The sequence below is a fragment of the Acipenser ruthenus genome, chromosome 11 (genome assembly GCF_902713425.1).
Source record: "Acipenser ruthenus chromosome 11, fAciRut3.2 maternal haplotype, whole genome shotgun sequence".
NCBI lineage: Eukaryota > Metazoa > Chordata > Actinopteri > Acipenseriformes > Acipenseridae > Acipenser > Acipenser ruthenus.
This window is the reverse complement of record NC_081199.1, coordinates 23,122,248-23,148,575: the sequence shown is the minus strand read 5'-3', so window position 1 is coordinate 23,148,575 and position 26,328 is coordinate 23,122,248. Positions and strand designations below refer to the sequence as shown.

Here is a 26,328-nt window from a genome sequence, read left to right as displayed (position 1 = left end):
GTAGATTTTTATAGGGTATAGCAGGTGCTTCATGTAGTTTTGTATTTGTGTATTAAATCTTTTTTTGCCTGTGCACAATTCCATTCTTTGGCTTTGCTGTGATATTATGAATAGAAGTGGGCTCTACAGAATAGCCAATATTAAAAGGTGCTATGCTGCTTGTTTTGTGGGACTGCATCCTAGTCCAGCCCTTCAGCCTCAAGGCACAGCCTTTCATAATCACTTCAATTCATCTCAGTGATATCTGCATAGGCCTCCATTTCCTGATCCTGATCCAACAGCCTGACAGAGGCCCTCAATGAAGTTAAGCAGCAGATTAATAATCTATTGTTGCTGGTGCTGACAACACTTAATTTCTTTCTACAATTGCCTCAGGATCGTTTTCCATTATGAGAAGCAGTGTGGTCTCATGGTTAGAACTGAGAACTGGGACGCAATGTGGCCTAGTGGTTAGAACTGAGGGACTGGTAGGAGTTGTGGTGTAATGGTTAAAATTGGTGACTGAGAGGCAATGCAAAGCTGTGGTTTAGTTTGAGGACCGGAAGAAAGTGTGGTTCGTCAGTTACAGCTCAGTGCGTCATGCAGCTGTGCAACTTAGTGTTTAGAGCTGTGGATTGGAACGCCCTGTAGCATTGTATTTATAATTGAAGAATGAATGGCAGAGATTGGTGTTATAAACTGCTGTCTAACTTTGTGATATTTGAAGGCGCATATCGCTCTGCCCCCTCAGCCAGTGTACAACATGGTTTTTAAAGTATGTGTGATTTTGTGTTGGTAGGGACACCTTCTAAGAAACAAAGTCAGATAGACCTAATCACCAAAAACACCAATAAAGTGACTCCAATATTGTCCTTCAATATGATTTAAAAAGTGACGCTCCTTGTAATAGCATGACCTTCAAAAAGTGTAGAAACATCCTCTAATACTTTTCAAACATTCAAACATGTAGTACGTGGACAACTGTTAAAGAATGCCAGCTTGATTTGTTGTCTTCGGTGCCTTTTTAAGTGTGAGCTTTATGAAGGGAATAGTCTAAACGGGTAAGAATGGATCCGCAACGTGTTAAATTTAATATAAAATGCTTTTCGTGTTCCTTGTCTGCAATAGCAGCGTCCGCCATTTTTAACAAACAAAGAGACGCCAGGACCTCCTCGTGCTAGGTCAAGCACAGATTTTAATTGTAACGTGTCTTGTATTTGTAATTTCTTTTGGAAAAAATTCAATATTGATTTTAGAGTTTTTTTCTAGTTCTGAAACTAGAAAAGAAAGTGCATTTACCGTTCTATTCTCCTGGCTTCGTTTTAAGGTATAATGAAGCAGCTGCTTCTTAAAATGGCTGCTAGGAAATATGTATAATCTGACATTGCAGTTTTAAACACATTAGACATAGTGTGTATGGTGCTTTACCCTCCCTTATGTAATGCTGTACTACAGTGCTACGCATAATTTAACTATATTGAAGGGATTATAAATGGTTAAACATCAAGCAAGAATTCATTTTACAATCTGCCTCGCCTCTACATAAAAGCTGTACCCTAAATCTGTTGGTGCATCAAGGACTGTGAATGAACGTGTTAACTTGCCTCCAGGAGGGGACATGCAGAGGACCACCGCACAGCACTGAATTTCCTTTGTGATGCAGCGTTTGAGCCAAATGTTTGTGTACCGAAGTCTAACCTAATGTCTTCCTATTGCCCCTTTATTCCTTGTAGTGTTGCAGTAAAATTACATTTAACACTAAAGTACAAACTTCAGTTTAGGCTGATGCATTTGGGTAGCAGTGTGGAGTAGTGGTTAGGGCTCTGGACTCTTGACCGGAGGGTCGTGGGTTCAATCCCAGGTAGGGGTCACTGCTGCTGTACCCTTGAGCAAGGTACTTTACCTAGATTGCTCCAGTAAAAACCCAACTGTATAAATGGGTAATTGTATGTAAAAATAATGTGATACTTTGTAACAATTGTAAGTCGCCCTGGATAAGGGCGTCTGCTAAGAAATAAATAATAATATATAGGGTGTAGGGTCACCATCGGCAACCAGAGCAGTATTCTCCTGAAATCAGTGGGATACGGCAAACTGAGCCCATTGTGATTAAAACTGGCTTGCAACATGGAGATATACCCTTGGTCAAATGTTAAAGTATTTTAAAACTGTTTATGTGAACTTTGGGGGGTATGAGAAGTTGCCCTGCCAGGACTTTGAACAAAAACTTGCATGGATTATAAAGTATAGCATAGAAAACTTATATTTGTCTGCTTGACTAGAACTAGGGATTGTGATCTCATGGATAAGAGGACAGACTAGATAAAAGGAACAGGCGACATTTTATGATCAGGAGAGGCAAGGGGACATGGAGGCAGGGTGTCGCAGCCCTGAAAGCTGATTAACTTGGAGACAGAGTAGCCTGGTTAAGCAGAACTAAAGGGTTAGGATTAATAGAACGTGTAGAAAATCGAATTGCTGCATTCCCAGGTTATTGTATGGTGCACACAGAGCACCTGTTTGGCATGCCAGGCTGCACTCCACTCATTCCAGCCGTGCTCCCCAATGAAAGTGGCTGCCTGCTGGGAGTCTGGAGATGGAGCTAGGAGGAGGGCCAGAGGAATGGAGATGGAGCTAGGAGGGGGTCAGAGGAATGGAGATGGAGCTAGGAGGGGGTCAGAGGAATGCAGGCTGAAACTCTGTGGCACTTGGCACCTGTCCTTTCAGTCAAAAACACACAGCAGAGGAAAAAAATGCTCCCTAGTCTGTGGCACCCTGCCACCTTGTCTGAAACTCTGAATAGGAGAACTGTACCATAATATTTCAGATTTCAGGAAAAAGGAGGCATTTGCATGAGAATTACAAGTGGTCTAATGCAATTCTAGTTTGTAAGTGTATGGCTATATTACAGTGTATGGATATATATTACAGGTGGTGCCCATAAGTACTGAGATCCTTTATTTTAGATACTCAATCAATCATTTATCTGTTGAATGTACTACTAGTTTCAGTAGTTCAGCACAACCCCCCACGACATAGAATCTGTATCAGTGGTATTTATTGGAATATTATGGGGAAACATTTGCCTCAAACCAATTTGGCCTGAAACACACAGGCTTCATAATGTTACTGTGGGAGGGTGTGGGGCGTTCTCTAAACACACGAGACAGAGATTGATAATTGAAAACGCCCCGGCGGGGTGTAATCAGGAATGTACCTGATTTACCAGCAATGGTATTCTTCCCTAGGTGTAGAGACAGTTTCTCTTTGTTATGTAAAATAATAATAATAATAATCCAAAGATTAACAAAACACAGAAAACAAAACACTGTAAGGAAAAACTATAAACAAAAGTTCTACTCTCAGCAGGGTCGCCCTGCTACAGTTACCTATAGTGAGGTAGACCAAGATTAGTGCTAATCTGGGTCTTAATAAACTTAATAAATGTCTGGTTTCACATACCCTGATGAACACTAATCTTGATCTACCTTACCTAGCATTAGGTAGTCAAAGATTAGGGTCTGTGAACCAGCCATCAACGGAAAAACCAGCTGTCAATGGACATATTATTTTTGTTTATTAGCTGTTACAAATAATTTACAAACATGTTAAGAAATGTGTTAATAATTTCAGTGTAATATGACTGTCTTGGAGATGATAATCCCTAAGTAAAGATCTGTATATCCTGCAATATACTGACTCCATAATCTATATAATTAGTGATAAACCTGACATGATAAAGGCTTTCTTTTTTAAACCTCAGCACAGCTCAGCCTCCGGCCACTGAATGAAACTGACACCAACCTGTACTTTCAAAGGGCCTGTCAATTATTTCAATAAAACTGACACATACCTGCCCTATTATAATGATGATAATAATAACAACAATAATAATAATAATTAAAACTCACACCTGATAGTATCCGGATACTGTACTGGTACTGTTTTGACATTCACATGCGTTTGTTTGAAGAAATAACTTTTAAATAGATTCAGAATGTACTATATTGTGTTTAAATACAGTTTTTTTTCATTGTTACAGTACTTCATTGGTTTCATATCTGAAAACTCAAATTCCACAGCTTTTAACTTCCAGCTCTTTGAAACAGACAGTGGAAAACCTAGACACACCTTTCTGAAGTTCTATGCTGGGAAGTTGAATATGATTAGTCTGCCATCTAGTGGCACATTGTGGATTCTGCAACACAGTATTACAGTAATTCATATATTGCATGAGTACAACCCAGAAGTTCAAGGTACGAGCGTGCAACCTCAAGAATCCTTGTGCCTAATGCAGGCAAGGAAGGATCTATCACATTAAGGTGATAGAACCTGGAGAAAGTATGTGGCGTTGGCCAGCTAGCCGCAGAACAAATATCGGACAGTGAAGCCCCTCTGAAGAGGGCCCAAGATGTAGCCAACCCTCTGGTAGAGTGCGCAGCTACCCGTCCAGACGGGGGCAAGCTGGCATTGTTATATGCAGGTGAGACTGTATCCACAATCGAGTGCGACAGTCGCTGCTTCGAGAGGGGCTGTCCTAGGGTCCGTATCCCTTGACAGAAAAAAAGCTGGTCAGTATGACGCAGAGCCTCAATGCCCACACCGGGCAGAGGAAGTTCAATCGCCTATCCTCCTCCGAAGAAAATGGAGGTGGATGGAAAGACTCCATTTTCACAGACTGGTTCATGTGGAAGCCTGTGATCACCTTAGGGAGGAAAGCAGGGTTTGTACGTAGTGACACCCTGCTGCCATCATCCCAAATACGCATACAGGAGCCGTGTACTGACAGCGCCTGCACCGGGGCTGAAAAGCCTCTCAGATGTCACAATAAGCCTCATCCCCGAGGGCCAAGGTGGTGTGCTGGACACCCAAGCACTGTGCATACAGGGTATGCCCATCCTCCTGGGGCATATTTGCCCTACAGGACGTGCAAGCATGGAACCAGGAATTGCTTGCCATCACTCCTCTAATACTGTCTGATATGTAAGCCTCAGACACCGCACAATGCGCCTGCACGGAGTACATGGCACGGGACTGCCTGAGCACCGCGTGCACCGAGGTACCAAAGCACCAAGGGCACTGTGTGGACCAGGCTATGCGTGCATCGAAGTACTAAGTACCGCGTGCACCAATCAGCTCCGTGCACCAAGAACACCGGGTGCCATGCACCGAGCACTGTGGGCGATATGCACACTGAGCACCGCGTGCACCTAGCACTACAGTGGCTCTCAAAAGTATTCACCCCCCTTGGACTTTTCCACATTTTATTGTGTTACAACATGGAATCAAAATGGATTTAATTAGGAGTTTTTGCCACTGATCAACACAAAAAAAAGTCCATAATGTCAAAGTGAAAAATAAAATCTACAAATTGCTCTAAATTAATTACAAATACAAAACAGAAAATAATTGATTGCATAAGTATTCACCCCCTTGAGTCAATATTTGGTAGAGGCACCTTTGGCAGCAATTACAGCTATGAGTCTATTTGGATAAGTCTCTACCAGCTTTGCACATCTGGACACTGCAATTTTTGCCCATTCTTCTTTGCAAAATTGCTCATGCTCCGTCAAGTTGGATGGGGACCTTTGGTGAAAAGCAATTGTCAACTCTTTCCACATATTCTCAATTGGATTGAGGTTCGGGCTTTGACTGGGCCACTCCAGGACATTGACCTTTTTGTTTTTAAGCCACTCCAGTGTGGCTTTGGCTGTATGTTTGGGGTTATTGTCCTGCTGGAAGATGAATCTTCTCCCAAGTCCCAGGTCTCTTGCAGACTTCAGCAGGTTTTCCTCCAGGATTTCTCTGTACATTGCTGCATCCATCTTGCCCTATCTTCACAAGCTTTCCAGGCCCTGACGCAGAGAAGCATCCCCATAGCATGATGCTGCCACCACCCTGCTTCACGGTAGGGATGGTGTTCTCAGGATGATGTGCGGTGTTAGGCCTGCGCCAAACATAGCGCTTAGCGTTGAGGCCAAAAAGCTGTATTTTGGTCTCATCAGACCATAGAATCTTCTTCCACTTGGTCTCAGAGTCTTCCACATGCCTTCTGGCAAACTCTAGCCGAGATTTTTTTCAACAATGTATATAGTCAGTAAAACCACGGGGTTCAGTCTCAAAATATTAATAACAAACACACACTTTAAGACACCTATATGTTCACCAGTCCAACTGTGAGAGCTCCGGGTGCAAGCGGTGTTTTGAATATGAAACGAGTGCTTTACAGTGGTACAGTGCAGATGGCTTGACAGTGACAGCTCCCAGATCTTTAGCCGTCTACAATGACAAACAAGACACAGTTAAATAGACAGACAGTACAACACTAAACACTCACAGTTTCTCTTTATTCCTCACAGTCAGTCCGTAACCATAATGTAGGAACCTTTTTCAGTGCCGCGGCCAATCAGGTCTCCAATCCATGACTGACACGTCGCTTACCGCATTAAAACGCTGACTTCTGGTATCGTGGCCCCGTCCCCTTCCTGCATGGCCAGCTTCCGACTGACCCTGGAATGAACTGCCGAACCATCCATTATGGGGCACTCTGCTCCAGTTATACAATGCCCTCACAGGTCGGGAGGGAAATTGTTGATTAGGATTAATTCGCTCTCTGTCACAGTACATAATAACAAAAGTCCCCCCACTGCAACATGGGGTATAGAAAGTTAAGGATTTTGAACCCATGGCCTAAATGAAAAAATTTCAAAATTACAGTCACCGTGACCCATCATTTTAAATTCCTGTCTTCTTGACTTTTGTAGTAAAATTATTGTTCTGAATTCTGATATATCATTTTAAAATGTTTTTAAATGTACAGTATTTATATTACAAATATTATGTTTTGCATGATCACTGATAAAACATAAAACCCTTTTATGAATGTGAACAGAGACAGGATGAGACTCATTTAGTCACTTTATTCAATATAAGAGTTCGGGGGAATTATTAGAATCTGAAATGTTTTTTGGTGAATGACTGTATGTATGAGATAATATATTAATAGTTGCAAATTCTCTATTTAAATTAAAATACCAGATTCTGTATTGAGAATTCCACATTCAAATGGATAACCAGTTCTCCAAATGTCCATTTGACTCTAATCACAGCTAGTATATTCACAAAGTACATTGAAAATGCTGAGAGACTTTTAGCCAAAACTTTTGTCATTGCATTTATTACGTTTCTTTTTGCTCATTTGACAGAAGCCATGTCTGCAGATGTCAGATAGGATTGCTTGAGTGGTTTTGTACTCGAGTGGTTTGTATTGGTTTGGCTGGGGGTCCTCCGCCTCCTTGGGAGAACTGCCTTCGAGAATGTGAGGTCCAAGTCATGGTAGCGAGCTCTGCCTGCCACCCAGAGGAAGATGGGGTGATGATGGAGAGGAATGATGGGGCAAAATAACCTCCACTCCTGCCCCCTGAACAAAACCATGGTTACAGCATTTCAAAATATACTATTGGGTTTTTAGTTACGTATAAATGACTCTAGCTTCATCAAAACCTGAGAGTGTTGCAAGAGGTAATGGAAAGGTAAGGGTTTCTGTGTTTCCCAGTAGGTCTCTGCATTGTCATAAATTGTGCAAGGTGTTTCCCAATACTCTGCTCAATTTTCTGTCAGGAAGTTGCAGAACTGAGATCTCCACATCAGTTCTTCTTTCACTCACTTTATCTGAGAGGTCAGGGGCCCACTGAGTAACAAGAATATCTGATAGCCTATACTGAAACAACACATGATAACTATATCTTGGGTCTTTATCACACAAAAGAAAATAGAATGAATCTAAGAAAATAATCAGACAGTCACCTTAAGCTTTAAAATCAAGAACCAATCACTGACTACACTGACAACTATGGGAGCATGATTTAGGGTTTACATTTCCAGATGAGATATGGGAGTCCATGCTTTCTCTATTGCAATTCTGATCAAGTTGTGCTACACATGTGCTGACACAATTAAAAATTCTGCTCCGTATCCATTTATCGTATTACAGACAGGCTCTGGTAATCCTTATTCATATGCACCAGTCCTGTCCCAGGTTGGCCCCATTCTGAACCTCCATCTTTGATCACAGATCCTATTCAACTATTGATCCCTCGCCATTCATAGCACTTTTTGGTGTAGTTCCCAGAGAAACAACTTTTTCCAGATTGCAGTCTGGCACCCTGGCCGCCTTTGCTTTACTGGCAAGACATTTGCTCTTGTTTAATTGGAAGCAAGCTGCCCCACCCGCATTTGTCCACTGGATAAAAGATATAATGCATTTTCTAAAGCCGGGGAAAATCAAGTTAAACTGCGAGGTTCTACTGATAAGTTTTATTCTGCCTGGCAGCCCTTTCCAACGTACAGTATGCCAATGGACTCAAAGTTATATCCAATGTCTGAGATCCCTCAGACTTTCTTGGTGATTTGCATGTGAATCTTCTCTCTCTGTTTTCATGTTAATGTCCTCTCTTTTCCATTTTTTGGTTTGGTTTTCCTTTTTTATTATTAGTGGGGCTTGCGAAGCAAGAGTCCCCACTTTAAATCTTTAACATACTTCTTCTTCTTTGGCACGCTACTCCTCTTACACCGTTTAAGCTAGAAACGCCATTCAAACTTTAAAAAGTGTAGACCGGTCTGGAATAGTGTGCTTGTAGACAACTTTTTGATATCTTTTATACTTTTTAAACTATTAAGCTTTTTGTCCTTTTTTTGTCCCTCTTCATTCACTTTAATGGGAATTTTTTCAACATTCTAAAGCTCCCAGACCTCCAACATTCTATTTACTGTAAACAATGTAACTTTTGACACAAATCAGCTACTTTAACCACTTTCCCAGCAAGTAAGACAAAAAGTTAGAGGATATGACATCTTCCTCTACTTCTCTGCTATTCAAATATGAAATCAAAACAGAAATAACTTTTTCCAATCAAGAGGTACACCTGTTTTAGTAACCACACCAACTACGTTTTCTGTGAACTTTTGGAAATAATTGCCGTTTTGACCACTTTCCCAACAAGTTAGACAAATACTTAGAGGAAATGAAATCTTCCTCTACTTCTCAGCTATTCAAATATGAAATCAAAACAGGAATGGCATCTACCAATCAAGAGGTACAGCTGTTTTAGTAACCGCATCAACTTCTTTCAGTAGGTTACTTCCCACTGTTGAATTAACTGTCATTAACTGAGAAATTTCAAATTATAGCACTTTCTAAGCATGAGACAGTTAGTAAACAATGTGACTTTGACACAAATCAGCTACTTTGACCACTTTCCAAACAAGTTAGACAAAAAGTTAGTGTATGAAATCTTCCTCTACTTCTCTGATATTCAAATCTGAAATCAGTTAAAAAAATATCTTCTCCCAATCAAACGGTACATGTCTGATGAAATGTGTGATCTAACTGTCCCACAGTCCAAAGTAATAAGGTTGATATAGTAGTCTATCAAAGTAATCAGACCAATTATTTTACTAAATTTAACTTTGACTGTATGTAACTGCTTTGCTTTAAAAAGTAAAACTTTTTAAACTTCTTCCACTACCACAAAAAATACTTTTAAAGACTAAAGCAAGCCCTACAACTTTGTATTTATTTTTGTATTTTTTATGCATTTGTTCATCTTACGAAAATCAAAAAACAAACTATTAAAATCAAGTCATTAAATTTAAATACTGAAGGTTGAGGGATAATAAAATACTACAGTAATATATTAAAACTACAGCAGTATAATCGTATAAGACTGTGTTTTTTTTACCTATCAGGTCAAGTTTAATCTGTAACATGAGAACACAACTACAGGTATGATTTAAGCACCAAAGTGCACATTTATTTAAACAAAGAAAAATCTCACAAATTAAAAGATTTTAGAACAATGTACAAATTCAGTGTTTACAGTGACACAGCAGGAACACAAACATTCTGTTCATGTAGCTTAAAAGGGTTCCAACCCTGGACTGATCTGGACTTGAACTGCAGAGTACAGCACTGAATAAAAAAAAAAAAAAAAAAAGTTTATTGCAAGTTTATTTTAGATTTTAAGACCAGGACATGGTTTTTGGGTTGTTGAAGCATTGTAAAGTCCACTTGCTTTAATTCTTGTAAATACCAAAGTGTTCACAACACCTCTGGACCTCTGTAAATTCCTTTGGCCTAGTTGTTGATCAGTGGATCTTAACATCTCTGATAAAGTTTATTTAGACAATGGCCTGTGGGTGTACCTTTGTAATACGATAACATTTTCCATTTACCTGCATTGTCTGGAGGGTTTCCAACAAAACTGAAGTCTGAGGTGGGTGGCATTGCATTTCAATTTATATGTTAAAATGGTAGAGTTTAAAGACAGTTAAAATCACATTACATTTGGGATATACAGTAAAATAAATATTAAAATGTGCTGTTAACAGTATTTCAAAGAAATAGCACAGCATCATCTTTTAAACAAAAAAAAGCTTATTATAATGATAGTTCAATGGTGTGATGTGTGTACATACTGTATTTAGAACATGTTTTTGTCTCAGAGGCAGACCTCTCACTAACTATTGAAGTCTTCTGTGATATATTTTATTCTTCAACACGTAGCATTCTTCCTATTCTGTAAATCCACACTGTTTATAGGCTGTAGCCTAACCCATACTACATGCTTCGAATCCTGTCTCTGAGCAAGACCACTGTATTGCTTTCTAAGAACAGGCAGTATTTTGTGCCTAAGAACGCACAAAATACTGCCTGTTGCAAAGCCAACTTCATGCAGGTCTGCTTTGGAGGAATATTGCAGGTGAGATATCACACTAGTCTGTGTGGGCTTTTTAAAATAGATTTATTTATTTATTTTTTTATTTGGCAGACACCTTTATCCAAGGCAACTCACAGGTGTTACAGGGCAGTAGTGTTACAATGCAAAATTCATATTTAAATACAGTATAGTTTGCAGTACATACAAATAATACGACTAAAATACAATATGAACTTGGATGCAACAAGTTAGGATTACAGCAAGTTATATCTACAATGACATACTAGTAGTGCAATAGTGCAAGGATAGTGCATTAGATGAGGATCCAGTAATGTGGTGCTTAGGTCAGGCAAGTCCAGCGCATAGGAGGGGTAGTCCAAGAGATCTATAAGTGCAGTCTAAACAGGTGGGTCATGAGGAGGCAATGGAAGGCTGTGAGAGATGGAACAGTCCTGAACATCTCCGGAAGCTGGTTCCACCACAGAGGGGCTAGGGAAGAGAAGGATTGGCATGGGAGGATAGGGAGTGGAGGGAAGGCATGACCACTCAGCCCGTAGAGGAGGAGCGGAGGGAGACACAAGGGATTGGAGGTAGGAGGGGCAGTATGGTTAAGAGAGTGGTAGGCAAGAACAAGGGTCTTGAATTGAATGCGAGCAGAGATAGGTAGCCAATGGAGGGTGCAAAGCAGAGGAGTAGCGAGATTGGGAGAATACAAGACAAGCAGCAGAATTTTGAATGAGCTGAAGGGGGTGGATAGCCGAAGCAGGGAGACCAACAAGGAAAGAGTTACAGTTGTCCACTCTGGAGAGTACAAGAGCTTGGACCAGGAGTTGGGTGGAATAAGTAGTGAGAAAAGGATGGATTCGGTAGATGTTGCCAAGAAAGAAGCTGTAAGTGCATGTCAGGGAAGAGATGTGTTGAGAGGAGAGGGAGGGGTCAAGAGTAACACCTAAGAGACGTCAGTGGAGGGAGATGACGCAGAAGGAAAGTAGGGGAGGTCAGAGGTTGAGTTTAGGTGGTGAGATACGTCCAAGTTGATATAGCCAAGAGGCATTCTGAGATGGGGAGGAGATGTGGGAGTCAAAAGAGGGAAAGAAGAAGAAAATCAGGACATCAGCATACAGGTGGTAGGAGGTAGGCCAAAAGGGGAGATTAGAGTACCTAGCGAGTGGGTGTGGAGTGAGAAGAGGAGGGGTCCCAGGACAGATCCTTGAGGTACACCTGTAGAAAGGGGGTGAAGAGGCGAGAGAGGGCCACGCCAGCAAACCTGGCAGGAACAGTTCGAGACAGTCGAAAAAAAACCAGGCAAGAGCAGTGCCTGAGATCTCCAGGTCAGAGAGAGAGGAGAATAGCATGATTGACGGTGTCAAAAGCAGAGGAGAGGTCAAGGAGAATTAGAATGGAGGAGAGGGAGGCAGCCAGAGCAGAGAGGAGAGAGTCAGTTACAGAGGAGGGCAGTTTCCGTGGAATATGCAGGATATCGCTAATGTTTTCAACAGACTTTTTCAGACAGACAACAAAATGTGGTGCCACATTATATTATGTGAAAAAAATAACAGTTACTTTTAGTTACATTAAAAAAAGGACAATGGCAAATGCATAACATGGAAATCAAAAAATGCTTCAACAGTGCAAATCAAACCTTAAAATGATAATGGAGAAGAGGAAACGAGTGAGTTTGATGGAAAAAATGTCTGTACAAAAGGGAAACTGTGCCTGGGAAGTAACTATTTAACTAACTGCAGTAGATACATTTTTCAAAGTAATAATTACCATAACCAGTAACTAGGTAACTTGTAGTTGTAACAGATTACTTTTTAAAAGTTAAGCCTACTTCCCCAACACTGATGAGCAATATAATAATCTGTTGATAAGCACCGAGTCAGACTCACTCTTAGACTTAAATGATGCTTTCAATGCTGTTTTTTTTTAGCTCTCTTGAAAGCTGAGTTTGTTTACCAGGATGTGTTTGATCTTGTTCATGGTTTGTAGGTGTCAGTTCATATCTATGTGGTATTCTTGTTATCTTGAGGTGCTACTAATGATGCTGCGAATTCCCATGGTTATGCTGATGATATTCAGCTATACTAATAAAGCTGAACGCTTCACCCTAGTGTTTACTTCCTTGCATTTGTGTGCAGTTTGAAAGTACATATAGCTAACAAAATAATTCCAGTTAATCTTATCAATTATGTGTTACCATCATTTCATAGATATCACATTTCCTATATTAATGAGGCACACAATGTCAAACTTGTATTTTATTTTAATTGTATTTTTAGTAAACAATAAAACATATTACCTTGTAGGCATTTTTGGGGTTTATCAAACTATAAATATTGACCACCTGGCTACCATGAAACTAGGAAATGCATGGCTCTAAAAAGGGTATATACAGTATATATACTATTTCTGTAAATAGTGGAAGCTCAAATGTTACAGCTAAGCAAAACTACTCTCAATAGTGCAATACAATGAATATCTTAAACAAGTTAAAGAGTTGAACATAATTTATTAAATAAAACAAAGAATATCCTAAAAATAATAATAATAATAATAATAATTTAGTATTTTATTGCAAAATACAATATGCATTTACAAAAAATAAAACACGTTTGTGCGGCAGTAAAAGGATATATATTGTAAAAGAAACTCACCCACTCAGGTTCGTTGCCCCTTTAAAAACACGACTCAGCACACAAGAAGTAGATTTTTCCAGCTTTGACGCGCTATTTCTTTAATACACACAAAATAAAACAAAACAAAAACCTAACTCCGTCTTGGAGCGCTTACTAAACAGGTACTCCCGGACTACCTCGCAGGACGGCTAAGCAGTTTACCTGTCGCACACACGAAAACACAACACTTACTTCCCACGACTTTTCAGAAGCAGAGCACCTCATCTGCCTCTCTCTATCCAGCCGTCTCGAGCAGACTGCCTGCTTCCCTTTTAAACCCCCCCACCTGGATCTAATTCCCCCAATAACGCCCAGGTGAGGATGATAATCAATAATAAAACAATTAAACTAAACAATAAAACAATTATGAAATCAATTAGCAAATTAAATGAGACAATAAAGCAACACAAATCAAACAAAAAGGTGCATTTTCACATGTTTTTTTTCTTTTTTCTTTGCAGGGAGGTTTTAACCCCCTCCCTGCCGTCTCTCACAACCCGCTATATTACAATATATATATATTCAATTCTCATTAATACAGAATTCAAGAGACCAACATCAGAGTATTGAGCAAATTGTCTTTGATCTATTAAAACATAATTGATCGATTCATCTTGTCTACCTTTTTTTAAAGATTTCTTGTATAAAGAAATCTTGAAAAATGGCACAAGGGCAACTGGAAGATATATCCAATATGTCATGATATCTCATAATGAAGAAAAAAGACTGCAACATTTGCTTTCTTTCCTTTCACTGCAGTACTACAAGTTTATGGTATCATCATACAGTAAGTTGATTTTTCTTTTTATTCAATGTATTTTTTTCAAACTGTATCAGAAATTTAACAGCTATATCATACATTTAGCTAACTAAATAAAAAAGCAATCAGTAAATTACAGCTCTCCCTCCCCTTCCAATGAAACATTCAAAATAAAGAGTCAAAAAATATGAGCCCTCCCACCCATAAAACACCACAAACAGCAATTCAAAACTAAGTTAATATTTTACCCACAGGGCTCTGTGAAACTCCCTGAAATTTAGGCAAAACCAAAAACCCACACATACAATAATGGAGTCTATTAAACTGAACAGACTACCAGCATGACTGTCCTTGCTACTGTGGCACCTGCTCGACGTGTACCCACTATCATGCCTCTTTTGAATGCGGCTTGTAATTGCACTGCTCCCACAGCTTTATATAACTTTTCAATAGCTTTTAAATTCAGGGTGATGCCAGATCCAATCAGCTAAACAGGTCCTAATAAAGTGACCAGGCAGTATATGTATACAGACGGAAATCTACTAAGGAGTCTCACATGTACTGTTAGATGTTTGATGTTCATATCTTTGGTTCACAAAGAGCTTTATTTAATCATCTAAGGGCGGAATTTACACCTGTTGCTGTTAAAATCAATTGAATAGACTATATTATGTGAGTCATTCTTGGTTAAGACAACAGGATCATTTAGGGTATGATGTCATACTGCACTGATTTTTTCTACTTTTATTTTTTTATTAATCACTGTTTATTTATTTGCATTGTTAAACGCTTTGGGAGGACTCTTCCTAAAAGGAGCTGTATAAGGGCAATAAGGGTTGTTTTAGGTTTTAGATGACAGAGTGGAAAACTAATATATCTATACTGAAATTATACCAACAACGGTGTTGAAATACTAGGTTATTTAGCCTTGAAAAAAATTTGGTAGTCAGCTTTGCTCATGCTTGTACTATGCATTTACTATTCTATACCCATGCTTGTTATAATGTATTGCATATCTGCCATGTAGATTTAACATACTATCCATCTATCTTTACACACTTTGATACATTTTATAATATAGTTCAGTATTGCTTCTAAAATTGCCTTTCACCTGTAATTTACTAAAATGCCTTTCTATTTAATGTTTTAGTTTGTTTGAATTCTTACCCAAGCATGATCAGAATTCATGATCTGTGAATATATGTGAAAGATATCCATACATATTGTTTTTTGTAATCAATTCTGTCTCCAAGGCACTTCTCTGAGCAGACAAGGACGATTTGATAGCAACTGCTTTTTTAAAAAGTAGGATTCTGTGTACCATAATATGACAGCTTGGTGCAGTGGTGTGAGCTTATAGTTCAGGGTACGAATTATACCTCTCGCTTGCTCTTTTATTAATATATTTTTAACACCAGCACTGCATGCTTTCAAATTGCATTGTTTATCATGTACTGTACCATAAAACATATTCATGACCTATTTGTACAAGATTTATAAGAAAAAGAAAACTTATACTAAATAATGCCTTTAAAATATATAGTATCTGTTTTCCAAATATTTAATGTCCTGTTTAGTATCTTAATATGTCCTGTAAGAATCTCTATTCTTAGTGTGTCCTGTAAGAATCTCTATTCTTGTTTTTGCATTGATCATTATTTGCTTACAGACTAATCCAGTAGTATTTTTAGAAGCAAAAACTGCTTCTGAAATAACTCCTATAGGGATTTCTGAAATGAGCTAGAGAATCAGAATATACATACACCAACAGAATATTAAATAGGGAAGAAATGAAATAATTGGAAAATCATTGATGATTTTAGAAATCCCTTACATTAGCCTTCCCGGTTGCTTGATTCTAGTTATGTAACTATAACCATTTTTTTTTGCTTTCACAAAAAAAAATTGCACATTGCATTGGAGTAAAAAACCTGAATGTCCCGACAGCAGTGGGATTAATGAGATACATTATTGAATACAGTTCATAGGAAGTCAGATGGAGGCTCCCCACCCCAGTGCTCCCCACCCCAGTGTCCTATAAAGTAGTTGAAGTGTTATTATTATTATTTTTATTATTAATATTTATTTCTTAGCAGACGCCCTTATCCAGGGCGACTTATAATCGCAAGCAAATACAAATACATTCAAGTGTTACAATATAAGTCATACAATAAGAACAAGAAATACAATAATTCTCAAGTGTGACAAATCACAATTCAATAATACAGCAGATAATAGTGAAAGTTACATCAGGATATGATTAAATAGTGATAGTTACATCAGGATATGATTAAGTACAAAATACTACAGATTAAACACTTGGCAGATTACAATATTCTGAGGTACAGGATTAAATGCAGTAAAATAGGGGGCAGATAAGAGCAAAATAAAGCATATTTAAATGAAGGGTGATAGTGTCCCAGGATACAACAGAGGAGTTCTACAGGTGCTGTTTGAAGAGGTGAGTCTTAAGGAGGCGCCGGAATGTGGTCAGGGACTGGGCAGTCCTGACATCTGTAGGAAGGTCGTTCCACCACTGCGGAGCAAGGGTGGAGAAGGAGCGGGCTCGGCAGGCAGGGGAGCGTAGCGGAGGTAGAGCCAGTCTTCTAGTGCAGGCGGAGCGGAGAGGTCGAGTGGGGGTGTAGGGAGAGATGAGGGTCTGGAGGTAGCTGGGTGCAGTCTGGTCAAGGCATCTGTAGGCTAGTACAAGAGTCTTGAACTGGATGCGAGCGGTGATCGGGAGCCAGTGGAGCGAGCGGAGTAGTGGAGTAGAGAGAGAACACCAGGCGGGCAGCGGAGTTCTGGATGAGCTGGAGCAGACGGGTGGCGGACGCAGGGAGGCCAGCCAGGAGGGAGTTGCAGTAGTCTAGGCGGGAGAGTACCAAGGCCTGGACCAGGAGCTGGGTAGCATAGTTGGTGAGGAATGGTCGGATTCTTCGGATGTTGCTCAGGAAGAATCGGCAAGTGCGTGCCAGAGTGGAGATGTGCTGGGAATAAGAGAGGCAGGGGTCCAGGGTGACTCCAAGGTTCTTAGCTGAGGAAGAGGGAGAGAGTGTGGTAGATTCCAGAGGAACAGAGATAGAGAGATCAGAGGAGGGGGAGGAGGAGGGAAAGAAAAGGAGGTCAGATTTAGAGAGGTTGAGTTTGAGGTGATGCAAGTGCATCCAGGAGGAAATAGCAGACAGACAGGTAGAGATACGGGAGGAGATGGTGGAGTCAGAGGTGGGGAAGGAGAGGAAAATCTGAGCATCATCAGCATAGAAATGGTATGAGAAACCATAGGATGCGATGAGGGGGCCCAGGGAGCGGGTGTAGAGAGAGAACAGGAGAGGACCCAAGACTGACCCTTGGGGGACTCCAGTTAAGAGAGGGTGAGGTGTGGAGGTTGCTCCACGCCAGGTTACCTGGTAAGTGCGGTTGGAGAGGTAGGAGGAGAACCAGGCCAGAGCAGTGCCAGAGATCCCCAGGTCAGCAAGAGATGATAGTAGAATAGAGTGATCAACAGTGTCAAAGGCAGCAGAGAGGTCGAGGAGAATTAGGACAGAGGAGAGAGAGGCAGCTCGGGCACACTTAAGTGAGTTGGTGACAGACAGAAGGGCGGTTTCAGTGGAGTGAGCAGAGCGGAAGCCAGATTGGAGAGGGTCAAGCAGAGAGTGGTTGGACAGGAAAGCAGAGAGCTGGCGGTGTACAGTCCGCTCAAGGGTTTTGGAGAGGAAGGGTAGGAGGGAGACAGGACGGTAGCTCTGGAGGGAGGTGGGGTCGAGGGTAGGTTTTTTGAGGAGGGGAGTGATAGAGGCTTTTTTGAAGGCAGAGGGGAAGATGCCAGAAAGTAGAGAGGTGTTGAGGAGGGAGGAGATGAAGGGGAGTAGAGCAGGAGCAGCAGCTTGAAAGAGGTGAGTGGGGAGGGGGTCCAAGGCACACGTGGTGGGTTTGTGACCCTGGAGCAGGGAGGAGAGGTCAGAGTCTGAGAGGGGCAAGAAGGTGGAGAAGGAGGGCGAGTTAGTAGGGGATGTAGTGGGTGTAGGGGTTGGAGCAGGAGGGGGCGCGGGGGAGTTCAGAAGACCTGTAAGAAGAGCCCATTCCATGAGTTGACAAGAAATTCTTCTTGATGAACCCCTTTCGGATAAGAACCCTGAGGAACGTGTTCCTGAACTTCTGCCCGATGAAGGCGTACAAGATCGGGTTGATGCAGCAGTGAAAGAAAGCCAGGATCTGAGTGGCTTGCAGGGCGGTGTCTATGTGATTCCGCACCTCACATGTCTCGCTGATGATCTTCGCCCTCATCAGGGTATCGGCAAAGACGGTCATGTTGTAGGGGAACCAGCAGACAATGAACACCAATACCACGACGAAGATTACCCGCATGGCCTTGTGCTTCTGCCCGTTCCTGGCCTGGAAGAGGGTGTTGATGGTGAAGCCGTAGCAGAAGATCATAATGGCTAGAGGGATGAAGAAACCTACTAAGTGCCGGAGGAAGCGGATACTTATCCGCCATGCTTCTATATCCCCCGCTCCTATGTCCTCATAGCAGACCGTAATATTTTTATGTGACTTGAAAGCCTTATGAGAGATCAAGATCGGCAGGGAAAGCAAAGCTGCCACCAGCCAGACTCCGATACACACAAAACCCACCAGGTGACGTTTCTGTGTGACCGCGTGTGTAGCGTGCACGATGGCCAAGTAACGGTCAACGCTGATGCAAGCCAGCAACAGGATCCCACTGTAGAAATTCACCTCCTGCATGACAGATACAATTTTGCACATATAGTCACCGAATATCCACTCGGAGTTGCTGTAGACTGCCCAGAAAGGAAGGGTGAGAGCAAACAGGAGGTCTGCAATAGCCAAGTTCAACAGGTAGATATCAGTGGAAGATTTTTGCCGTTGCATGCAGCTAATCACAAGCACCACAAGGAAATTCCCCAAGGTACTCAATATGAATACGTGGGAGTAGATAGTGACCAGCAGGATCTTGTTGAAGTCATCACTGGGATCAGAGCAGGGGGAGGCATAATTGTCTTCTGAGATAAATTCAGTGTCGTTGTAATTTTCAAACATACCATCTAAGTCTGCTCCATCAATATTAGCCATCTTTTCAAAATCTTGACTTTCTGTAACAAAACACATGGAATATGGATTACTAGCATTGCTTGCTAACTGATTATGGGATTCTAGTTATGCTATGTAGTACAGGACTCATCTATTGCAGTATGGTTGATTACTTATGCTAATAAAGTTAGAATAAAAATATATAGAAAAACTGTGTTGTCTCTCTATACAGAACAAATGTTATGGTACACTGCACCATCACAATTGTGGACACTCTGCCATCACAATTGTTTTATTTCTGTTCAAACATTGTACATACAGTAGTATAAATGATTTCAGTGTTGGGATGTTGGAGTGACTGAAGCTAAGAGCAGCCTAGTGGTCAAGAGATAAAAGAGATGGGTTTAATTACGCTACTAATTAAAAAACATTTAAAAACATTGAAAATAACAGAAACTTAAAAAGTAATGATACAAACTATTTAGAAAAGGAGATCAGGTGTAAAGAGGCGATAATATAAAACAATTAGAAACTAAGTAAAATAGACACACTCTTGAAATCTGCATAGGAAAATCTATTTTCTGCAAAGGACTTGTACAATTCTTCATTAATTGGTATCGTGTTTAATGTAATTATTGTTTTTCAGAATGTATATGAAAGAAAATGTAAGCCAGATGTTATAAACAAGTACAATTAATTAAAACCTTGTCACATTCACTCAGAGGTCTCTTATTTGCAACTCTGGGATTTGTGAGCACTCATTTTCACTAATTACAGTTTTCTGCAGTAATGTAAAACATTGTGTAAATAAAAGCTATTGTGGATTTTGGAGGGACTATAATGGTACTCCATTGGAATTTTTCAAACATATTTTTTTATTCTCCTGAAAGGTAAGGATTCTGCCAAGACATAAATAATACGTGTTACTACATTTCCTATTACTGCATTGTCAAAACGTGTTAACCAGCTGCTACGAGACGTTCGGCCGCACCAACAGCACTCCCACTTCCCGTATCCTTATAAAGAAAGAAATAAATGCGCCAAGTATGTGAAACTACCTGCCCCAGACCTATGGAGTCGACAAGCTACATTAGTAAATATTGAGTATTTATTTCTAATTGTTTTATAGTCATTCAGGGACAAAATACTTAAATGTTTATTATTAGTAAGTACACACATTTTGATAATAACTAAGTTACAAGTTTTAATGAAAAAAATAATTGTAGCCAACTTTTTCACTGAAGTAAAATCAGGCTTATCTGATTTTGAAATGCCACTTTTTGATATACACCACCCACTTGATATATCACGGGTGTCGGGGTCCAACAATATACAGACGTGCTCAAATTTGTTGGTACCCCTCCACAAAAAACGAAGAATCCACAATTTTCTCTGAAATAACTTGAAACTGACAAAAGTAATTGGCATCCACCATTGTTTATTCCATATTTAATAGAAGTCAGACTTTGCTTTTGATTTTTTATTCAACATAATATTGTAAATAATAAAACAAATGAAAATGTCATGGACAAAAATGATGGGACCGCTAACCTAATATTTTGTTGCACAACCTTTAGAGGCAATCACTGCAATCAAACGTTTTCTGTAGCTCTTAATGAGACTTCTGCACCTGTTAACAGGTAGTTTGGCCCACTCTTCCTGAGCAAACTGCTCCAGCTGTCTCAGGTTTGATGGGTGCCTTCTCCAGACTGCAAGTTTCAGCTCTTTCCATAGATGTTCGATAGGATTCAGATCAGGACTCATAGAAGGCCACTTCAGAATAGTCCAATGTTTTGTTCTTATCCATTCTTGGGTGCTTTTAGCTGTGTGTTTTGGGTGATTATCCTGTTGGAGGCCCCATGACCTGCGACTGAGACATAGCTTTCTGAAACTGGGCAGTACGTTTCGCTCCAGAATGCCTTGATAGTCTTGAGATTTCATTGTGCCCTGCACAGATTCAAGGCACCCTGTGCCAGGCGCAGCAAAGCAGCCCCAAAACATAACCGAGCCTCCTCCATGTTTCACTGTAGGTATGGTGTTCTTTTCTTTGAAAGCTTCATTTTTTCATCTGTGAACATAGAGCTGATGTGACTTGCCAAAAAGCTCCAGTTTTGACTCATCTGTCCAAAGGACATTCTCCCAGAAGGATTGTGGCTTGTCAATATGTATTTTAGCAAATTCCAGTCTGGCTTTTTATGTTTTCCTTTCAAAAGTGGAGTCCTCCTGGGTCTTCTTCCATGGAGCCCACTTTCGCTCAAAAAGCGACGGATGGTGCGATCAGACGTACCTTCACCTTGGAGTTTAGCTTGTATCTCTTTGGCAGTTATCCTTGGTTCTTTTTCTACCATTCGCACTATCCTTCTGTTCACTCTGGGGTCGATTTTCCTCTTGCGGCCGCGCCCAGGGAGGCTGGCTACAGTTCCATGGACCTTAAACTTCTTAATAATATTTGCAACTGTTGTCACAGGAACATCAAGCTGCTTGGAGATGGTCTTGTAGCCTTTACCTTTACCATGCTTGTCTATTATTTTCTTTCTGATCTCCTCAGACAACTCTCTCCTTTGCTTTCTCTGGTCCATGTTCAGTGTGGTGCACACAATGATACCAAACAGCACAGTGACTACTTTTCTCCATTTAAATAGGCTGAATGACTGATTACAAGATTGGAGACATGTGTGATACTAATTAAAGAAACTAATTAGTTTGAAATATCACTATAATCCAATTATTTATTATCTTTTCTAAGGGGTACCAACAAATGTGTCCAGGCCATTTTAGAATATCTTTGTAGAATAAGCAATAATTCATCTCTTTTCACAGCTTCTTTGCTTTATTCTATGACATACCAAAGGCATGCAAGTATACATGATAAAATAGCTTTTATTTTCATCACTTTTGAGGAGGAATGAAGCATTATTTCAATGATCTGTAAGGGTACCAACAAATTTGAGCACGTCTGTAAATCCGCTATATGCGAGGGCCGCGATATAGCGAGAGACCCATAGAAAAACAAATACTGTACAAGCACCCCCTCATTTTCGGGTGCGTCAGGGTCCAGTATAAATCCTCTACGCATCCTGCTTTTTCTCTTTTTTTTAAATTCGTACAGCGGAGGGTAATTGCTTATCATCAGCTTGAGTCCAATTAATTTTATGAGTCGTCCTCTCCTTTCTCAAATGCACAAACCCGCTGCATTGAAAGAATCAATTCCTGACACAGGAGGCTTGTTGCTAGGGAGCTGACGTCACTGCCTTTTGCTTGTGGCTAAAATAAAAACCTCTTCAGCAAGTAGATATTTAATTTGCTTTGTGTTATTGTACAATACGTGTGTGTATATGATAACAGTACGATAGTAATGCTTTGTATTTAATTGTTTTGTATATTGTTGTTTGTGATGTGCAGTAGAAATAAAACGTAATTCTAAGTGCCTATTTATATTGCAGCTTAGGCATACGCCGTTAGACAGTAAAAATGGGGAACTCCAGGACAGCGATATATCCGAATCCGCAGTATAGCGAGGGGCGATATAACGAGGGGTGTGTGAATTTACTACTGCTGAATCCAAAAAAAAAAAAAAAAATGTTGGTGGAACTTGTTCATGGCCCCGCGGCAACATATAATTCTAAAAATCCAACATTATTACATGTTTCTTTTTCTTGTTTCTTTTAATAATGGTTTTATACTCTCTCTTCCTTCAGATATTTGTTGCGAGTAATAAATACAAAATATATGTCTATATTTAAGTATTAATATTTCATGCAGTCGTCTCTCCTGACCGCCTGCTGAGTTCACATTCACTTAACAATGTGTTTTCTTACTGTTAGCTAACGTTAGCCAAGGTGCAGACCTTGGGTCAAGCCAATATGTACGTGTAGGGAGAATTTATTGTGACTGTTTATAAATGTGACCAATCCTCTGAATACTTTTCTATTTTTATATTTTATTTTAAACCAATGTGAAACACAACAAGGTATAACATATATAATGAATGAAAGAAAGTGGAGGAGCAAAATATATAGTTTGACTCTCCCCATATTCAAAATGGCCCCTTCTGCACCATGGGTTAGGCCCCTATATATATAGTCCGTATACATTGAATATACGGACACCTCTGGGCGTTGTGAGGTACGAGACAAAGTAAAAAAAAACATAAATCATGTTTAGGGCAAAAAATTATTAGAATTTTTTTTTTATTGTTAAATACCCTTTTACCAATAAATTAGTCCCGGGGGCGGAGTTGAGACAGCACTGTTCTTTTTTTTCCCATGTCACTGACTGTGCAGACACACTGTTTGAGCAGAACAGATGGGAGGAATAAAAATAAATACAACGACATATCGGATTTCAGTAATTTTTCAAGGAGGGAGAGGGGTAGATAATGTGCAGAAGTGTCTTTTTGTGTTTTTCTGTAGTGTTTACAAACCGCTAAAATACAGTATTTTAAGTGACAAAGTTGGGGTGAGTGAGTATAAAGACAGCAATTATTTATTTATTTGTTTTGCTATCTTCTAGTTCATTTAATTGTTCTTCATCCAAATTGGCATGTCTACTCACTACTTTGGGATTTTTTGCAGGTAATTGGTCACTCAGTTTCATAGTTACAGCTGAACATCTGTAACTGTAAAAGCAAGATGGCTACCGTCGGATACTTTAAATTCTGTGAGCGCAGTGATTTTGAATATGTGACAAGGTTCCAACTGTCCGTATCCATCCAATTTACGGACAACTGGAACCTTGCTCAACTAATCACATTATATTCTTCCTCCACTGTATTCAATGTGTTTGTTCCCAGTATTTATCTGGTATTCATTCCCCCTATAAAATTAATGAGGGAAAAAAAACCCAACAAACACACAGTCACGGCCTCGAACAAATGAAGAGGTGGAGAGCAAGGCTCGAGTAGAGGTGCAGTTGCGGTTAGAATCCATTAAAAAATATATATACTGTGTATATATATATATTCCCAGCAGTTTTAAAATATAGTGCAGAAAAGGCAACTTATTACAAAACAGTGCACTGACAAATAGAGCACTAGACATTTTAAAATACATGATTTATTAATATTGGTCTATTGGCGACTATTTTTTATCTTGACTATTCAACTCTGTCAAATTAGTAGTCAAATTGGGTAGCACACTTGTACTGTTGCAGTATGGTATCAACATACTGCAGATGTATTTTGATTGGCAAATGTAGCCATACTATCAATGACTGATATACGTGTTGCCAAGCTTGTGCTACCATATACAACCATTGTGTTACTATGGTAGTGCATTGACATTACAAGAGATGAAAAAGTCTGCATTGACTGAGTTATCAGGTTACCAGCAACAATCTTAACACTCTAACACCAACTCACCATGACACTGATGAAGACATTAGCCATTTGTTAAAAACATCACCGACAGTGATTTTACAGCAATTATCTGGGATCAAAACAAACACCTTGTAATAGGGATAGCCAATTCTGAGGGTTTTTACCACTCCATAATGTACATCCACAACAGACTCTGTCACACTCCTACAGCTCAAAGCACTACAACATTTCAGCAACACGTTGCGGTTATCTGTTAAGAATTAAATAAAAATAAAGACATAGATGGACGCTCTGCAAAATATGCTCTAAATGTAAAAAAAACATATACTGGTGTATATTTGAAAACATGAGGGAATGCCACCACAGAAATTTAATTGGCTGCAACTTTAGTCGACTTGTCTTGAGTTCTTACATCAAACCAACATATATATCAATTACCTGTGCATACCAGTAAACACTTAACCCCTTAATTAACAATGGTACACTAGAACCATGATACAATCACAGCGTAGTAGTAAAGCACACATAAATCACAGAACGTTATAAAGCACAGGAAAGTTATGGCAAGTTACCAGTCATATACCCAGAATGTACCAGCCATTGTGTTTAACCAATAAAGATATTGTGAACCCAATGTAGGCAAACAGAACAAAGTACAAATTGTCTTACCTGATAGCATTTTTTTTTCTCTGAGTGAATGCAGTAGTGAAGGACAGAGAGAAGCAAAAGTAACTCCGAAGTTAAGCTAACTGAACCCTACTAGCACTGACTTTACTTTTAAAAGCAGTGTTGCAGGTTTCACCCTCCTCTAGCAGGAGAGCATCTGTAATGACATTGTGTCCAGATAATGGTAATGAGTCAAGGGATGGCCATCTGCTTCCTTTTCTGGGGTCCTTACTTCATCTGCAGACACAGGAACTTGTGAAGGAAATTGTGAACGAGGGTTGATTGTGAACGAGGGTTGATGATATAACCTAAAATGATAACATCAGAAGAAACCCTGCAGGGGCCGTATTCACAAAGCTGGCTTAAGTCTAAGACCAAAAAATGGGCTTAATTCACTTTTGCTGACTTTGTTATGACCAAGTCTTAAGTTCATTTCATGAAACGATTTTCTGGGGGGTCTTAACTTAGACCAGCGTTTCACTGACTTCCACTTGAGAGAAAGCCGTTGCTTGAGGGACAGATTGATCATTTTGATCATTTTGCTTCTTCAATGGGACTTAAGAAAAATCACTACGTCATGTAAATATGAATAATGTAAAATGTATATATTATAGAATTTTGTAATTTTCTATTAAAAATATATGGTTATAATTATATTTAAAAGTATGATTAAACTGACCTGTTTAATTATTTTATAGTGGTTAGGCTCTCATTGATTACTTAAGTAATAATAAAAAATAATATATTGTAGCAGTGGGGCGGCTATCAAAGACTGATGCGGACTGAAGGGGGGGGGGAGGTAGCGAGGGATAAACACATAGTTAGAAGCCTTGTATTTTGTGTAGTATATTAGTAAGGTATTGAAGTAGGATTTTAGGTCCGTGTGACAGGGTGGCTGGGCGGTGACGTCAAGGCAGAAGCAGGAACTAAAAACACTGACACCAACAGTACTGCAGTTAAAGGCGGTGCAGTTTTATTTAAATACAAAATAAATAAAAGGTTTAAACACAAAACACTTGCTCACAGAGCAAAAATAAAAGGTTTAAACAAAACAAATCTCAAACACAAAATAATACGAACTGCATAGGTCAGGCTGGGCTATCGCCTTCACTGTTCCTATAGAGTTTTTTTTTTGTTTTCTTTTAGTTTTGTTTTCTCTCA

General features: G+C 39.8%; 1 protein-coding gene across 1 annotated transcript; it reads right to left on the bottom strand.

The window, feature by feature from the left end:
* Positions 1–18,124: 18,124 nt before the first annotated feature.
* On the bottom strand, positions 18,125–25,301 carry LOC117426129 (C-X-C chemokine receptor type 1-like). Its single transcript, XM_034043457.3, has 2 exons — positions 25,171–25,301; positions 18,125–19,246 (listed from the first exon to the last, which is right to left on the bottom strand). The coding sequence occupies exons 1-2, from the start codon at positions 25,178–25,180 to the stop codon at positions 18,135–18,137; spliced, it is 1,122 nt and encodes a 373-aa protein (XP_033899348.3). The 5' UTR covers positions 25,181–25,301; the 3' UTR covers positions 18,125–18,134.
* Between the last annotated feature and the right edge of the window lie 1,027 nt (positions 25,302–26,328).